This window comes from Hordeum vulgare, chromosome 7H (assembly GCF_904849725.1).
Source record: "Hordeum vulgare subsp. vulgare chromosome 7H, MorexV3_pseudomolecules_assembly, whole genome shotgun sequence".
In the NCBI taxonomy this organism is placed as follows: domain Eukaryota; kingdom Viridiplantae; phylum Streptophyta; class Magnoliopsida; order Poales; family Poaceae; genus Hordeum; species Hordeum vulgare.
Genome location: NC_058524.1, coordinates 11,062,218 through 11,067,775, shown reverse-complemented (window position 1 = coordinate 11,067,775; position 5,558 = coordinate 11,062,218). Strand labels below are relative to the sequence as shown.

The 5,558-nt window shown below is 45.9% G+C and overlaps 1 protein-coding gene across 1 annotated transcript; it reads right to left on the bottom strand.

Annotated features, from left to right (window-relative positions):
• Positions 1-3,225: 3,225 nt before the first annotated feature.
• On the bottom strand, positions 3,226-4,968 carry LOC123408008 (tyrosine N-monooxygenase-like). Its single transcript, XM_045101240.1, has 2 exons — positions 4,039-4,968; positions 3,226-3,849 (listed from the first exon to the last, which is right to left on the bottom strand). Exons 1-2 carry the CDS (start codon positions 4,966-4,968, stop codon positions 3,226-3,228), a joined length of 1,554 nt encoding a protein of 517 aa, XP_044957175.1.
• Positions 4,969-5,558: the final 590 nt, after the last annotated feature.

The following is a 5,558-nucleotide window of genomic DNA, read 5'->3' as shown; positions in this document are numbered from 1 at the left end:
TTTTTTTGTTTCCCATGCAACGCTCCCCAAAACTATATACATATATTAACACTCTTTCTTTTAGCCCTCCGGATCGAGCAAAACTTCAGTATGGACGAAACGAGGCCCAACCAAGAAGATGGATGACAGTCAGAGGTACATGATCGAAAGAGTCTCAAATGTCGGGCAACCAATTGCTCCCATAGATGTAAAGCAGAAGTTTGTGAAGGCATGCAGAGTTGTTGTTAGGGACCACATCCCTATCACCACTCGAGAATGGATTAAGCCAAGGGAGGAAGGAGTCTCATATGTCTAGCCAAAGAATTTTTTTGGAGAAAGCTCATGCTTCATTACACCCTGCCGGCACCAAAGGTGGATCCAAATGAGAGGAGCCAAATGAGGAGGAAATGAACAGGCAAAAAGAGGCCCTAGATAAAAAAGTCAAGGACTGGGCTCTTAAGAAGATGGCCGATCTATTCAGGGGATGGAAGAAAAGATTGCACCAGGAATTTATCTTGCAAGATAAGACTCCAGATTTTGATAACGGAGAAGATAAAAGACTACTGGGCCGAATTTGTGGCGTACAAGAAATCGAAGGATGCCTTGAAAAAGTGTGCAACAAATAAGAGGAATGCACGTAAGAAGAAGTACCACCATATTATGGGGCCTGCTGGCTACGCCGGTAACATGACTAAGTGGGAACCACTTGAGGCACAATTTCTGGCTAACAATATCACTCCAGAGCCCTTAACATGGATCGAATGGTCAAGAAGCTGGTTTTACGGGCATGGGGGCATGTTGGACGCAGAAGGGAAGACAATATATAACCAAAGACACAAAGATAATCCACCACTACCCATCGAGAACATTAGAAGTACATTAAAGGATGTTAAAGAGGGACGGTTCGTTCCCGATAGAGAGAACGATGAGTTCTTACGCGCCCTTGGGAATGATCAACACAAAGGACGAGCACGAGGCTTACGAGGCTCCCCGCCGTGGATGCTTGCGTTTTCCGAGGAAAGGAAGAGATTTCCCGATAGAAGCCATCAGAGGAGAAAGGAAAAGGAGGCAGCTGAGAAAGTGGCTGCTGCAGACTGGCTGCGTAATGTAGAAGAAGAAGTAAAGCGGCTGCAGCAGGATCAAATAGACAGACAACAAGGTAGCGGCCAATCTGAGCGGCTCATGATAGAAGCTGCATCGAATCGGAAAAGCAGTATCGCTTCCACGCAGCTCCAGGATGATGGTGATGATGATGCACTGACGACGACTCCTCCTCGTCGCTACCTAGTGGATGATATCACAGAGAGCACACCTTATGAGCTAAAGGTGAAACTTGCTAACTTAAGGTTGACGGTGGCTGTCGGCATGGCCGTACCAATTGGACATAATCCAACTTGGCATTGCTCTCCGATTCCAAAAGGGCACGCTATTGTCGCGGTGGATGAAGTGATGAAAGATTATGAGGAGATGAAGCTAGACTACCCTGCACGTGAAGATATGGATTTGACTAAACTTGGAGAAGTCAAGAAACAGACCGTTGTATGACCAAAGGAGCACATCTTGCTTCCAAATTGTCCACCAAGGCCACTGACTCCTCAGAGCAGCAATCCTTCTTCGCCTCCACCTCACGAGTCTCCAGCGCAACCGTCGTCTTCACCGCCTCACCAGTCTCCAGCGCAACTGTCGTCTTCGACGCCTCACCAGTCTCTGGCGTAGCCGTCTCCACCGCCCCGTCAGCCGTCTCCGTCCACTGAGGATCAGAGCAAAAAGCGGAAACGTACCACCGCTAATAGTGGGGGCAGAAAGGTTCCGATCACCGAAACGTAAGTTGTCGCCCCTCCCAAAAGTACCTCATAAGGATATGGAGATGAGACCTTGGGATTATAGTGGAGAGGAAAATAAGAAGAGGGCAGATGCCTAGTATCAATAGTGGATGGCTGACATGGCTAACAAGAAGAAGTTGAAAGAGCCAGAGTTCCCGGTCACCCCAGAAGATCATGCCGCGTGCGTGAAAATGCTGAATACCCTTGCAGATCCCCCGCCACTGTTGCTAGCAGACTATGAACGCTCTATTCTCAAGTCGGTTGAGGCAAAAAAGCAGCGGTTGAAGAGTAGTACGTCCAGCGGGAAATCAGTTGCCCAGCTCGGACAACAGAAAAACCAATCGTGCCCCCCGCTCAAAGTGTATTCCGATACAAAGGTGTGCTCGAGCGGAGCTGCGGTCGAGCAGAGGAATGATGAAACAACTGGTATCGATCCGGAGTTTGTTGCACTATGCGGAGAAACAGTCAAGGCTCATGGCATGTCTATTGATCAGTACTTAAACCATATACAGGAATTCGCTGACTTAACATACGTGTATCGGCACGGGTCTCATCTCGTCAAACCTGAGTTAGTCAACGAGCTACCAACAAAAACGTGAAGATTGCATGACTGGTACATGCGAGCATGTGCTGAACAGTAAAGTTGGATCTACTGTGCATATAAAAACGAGCATTACGGGCATGGAGAAGGCGTGCTAATGATTGAATTCGACGAATTATTTCAGTTATACAAACAAGACGCCCTCGACAAATCTATCATCAATGCCTATTGTTTGTAAGTATTATTAATTTATGTCATTAAGTCTTACTTAGCTCGTTCATTGCATGTATAATTTTACTCATCAGTATATTAATTTTGCATAATGAAGATTCTCGAATGCAAAAAATAACGAATCTATGACATTGGGTTCGTTGACCCATATTTCATAAAGTGATAAGTACGTTCATACTCCCTCCGTTCCTAAATATAAAGTGTATTATTTTTTTTAAAAGTCAAACGTCTCCAACTTTGATCAAGTTTATTGATAAAAATATCAATATTTAGAATACCAAATCATTATCATTAGATTAACCATGAAATATATTTTTATATTTTGTATTTATAGTATTGTAAATGTTTATATATTTTGCTACAAAGTTGGTTAAACATAGACATTGACTTTTTAAAAAGCTAATACACCTTATATTAATGGAAGGGAAGAAGTGTTGCAGCTTCTCCGGCTGAAGATGCACACACAAGCCAAATACACGTATTACATAGAGCATCGGCGTCGCCTTCTCTGTGCGCACGCCTCACACACACAATCTACTCTTTGGAAGAACCAGTCGAAATCAGGCCTCCTAGGCCATGGCACCTAGCATATTATCTTGGATATATATTCCTGATAATTGCAAGAACATGTATTAACTCTATTTAATTTGCTCATATATATATATGTGCGGACAACCTTGGCTTAGCTTGCAAAACAAGCGGTTGAGCTAGGGCAAGGGCTCCGGAACTGGATTCTTCAAGGCATATACTTTCAACGCCATGAGGCTTCGTCCAGGTGAATCCCTGTAACATCCTTGCGAACAACATCATCGTCACAGATGTGCCAAGTGAAATCCCAGGACAACCCCTCCTCCCACTGCTAAATGAAATGAAACGTAGTCCTGGCTCATGGAGAAGTACGTCCGTGGTATTCAAATGCCTATTTGGTCGAAACTCGAGGGGTTCGTCCCAAATCTTGGGGTTCCGACCAAGTCCCATCCTACTTAAGATGACATGGCTACCCTTAGGGATAGTGTAGCCAGCAACATTGGTGTCAGCCATGGCAACATGAGGTGGGTTAAAAGCATGGTATGGGTGTATACGAAAAGCCTCCCGGATGCATGCTTTCAGATAATTTAGCTGAGAAATGTCAAACTCCTGGACAAGTCTATCTTTGCCGACGACGGCGTCGAGTTCGTCGGTTGCTTTTTGCATGACCTCTGGCATGTTGGCCATCTCAGCGAGCGCCCACTCAACAGCATTTGATGGGTTATCAATTGTTGCATACATCATTTCCTATGTCAATGCAAAGGAAATTATGTATGGTCAGTACGTTCTACACATAGTATGAGAGATCAAAACATGATTGGTGAAGCTGTAACTTTTGTCTTGGACTTGACATATAGATAGATAGATATATGCAAGCCGGATGGTTTGCTGGATAATCGAAACTCGAAATTGATTGATGATGAGAGGTATACTAACCACTATTTGTGCCCTGATTTCATCTACGGAGAGCAACGGTTGTCCGTTTGCATCGTCAAGAGAAACCAGGACGTCCAAAAAGTCCCTGCAGGCTTCTTTCTTTTGACCGCCATTGTGAAGAGTGGACCTTTCACGGATCCTCTCCTGTATGATGGGATCATGCAACCGGTTTAGTGTTTTCATGACATTCTTGGAAGCTGTCTCATGGCCCTCCAAATCCAGTCCTTGCAGGACCGGGAAGTAGTCTGACACACAAAAGCTATAGAGGTAGTTGAGGAGCGTGAAAAGAGCAGCAACATGTGCCACCTCATCAGGTCCGGGCCCGTTAGTCGATGAGGCTACTAGTGGACCACTGTTGAAGTATCTCCTACCCAACACAAGCCTTCTTATCATGTTACCACAGAAGTGCTGGGCGACATGGCGCACATCGACTAAGTTGCTTGGACAAGACGTGCAAGTGTTGTTGATGTACCTTACAAGATGGTCATACTCTTCCTTTCGGATGTGGTGGAGTTTTTCCTCCATGGATGGTGCGAGGACCTCAGAGGTGAGGATCTTCCTCATCTTACTCCACTGCTCTCCGTGTGGTGTGACAATGGTGCCCTTGTACCCGAGGCTGAATGATTCCGAGGCCAAGGTGGTGGGACGGGAGGCCAACACTTTGTCGTTTTTTCGCACTACCTCGCAGGCTATCTCAGGACATGTCACAGCAATGACATGAGTCACCCCGAGACGGAGGCACATGATGTCTGTGTCCAGCTCCTTCAGCAGACGATGTATCCACCGGAATACTGCCGGCTTGTTCCAAATCAGCTGGTGCATGTTGCCGACCAAGGGCAATGCCGCAGGCCCTGGCGGAAGTTGGCGTGGCTGTGATAATACCACTCTTCTTCTTCGGAAGAAAAAGAATACCAGTAAGCAGGAGGCCATGATAATTACAAACGTAGCAACAATCAGATGACGCGACAAAAAGTACACTATATGTGTTTGTGTGTTGGCTATGCATGTAGGTGCTATTGCTTGCGAACTCATCATATTGCCTGAGCTGCAGATGTTATGAAGTAGGATAGGTGGGAAGTTATGGAACTGGTTGGGTGCTAACTGTGAAGAGATTTGTGTTCGAAGAATCTCTTTGATGCATCTAGCTCGCTTCCGAGGAGATAAATAGGACGGGGACCTAGATAGAATCCAACGGGCTGAATCCTAAACAAATCTCATGTCCACATGCATGGGATCCTAAGAGGCTCTTAGGGTAATATATTGGACACTCTTACACCACATTAACTCATGTCAAATATAAAACGAGGAGGTGATGTTAGTGCAAGGGGGGGACTGAGAGGGGAGAGGGTGGGGTGAGGGGAGATGGTGGAGATTGCGGTCACCGGCGAGGGAGACGAGGTGGGTGGAGTTGCCGTTGTGGGTTTTGTCTCTCTCCCCTATGATTTTCCCTCTTTTTCCATTTTCCGGTCTGGGCACTACTATAGACATAATTTAAAAAACCAGACCGACGGTCAGACTAG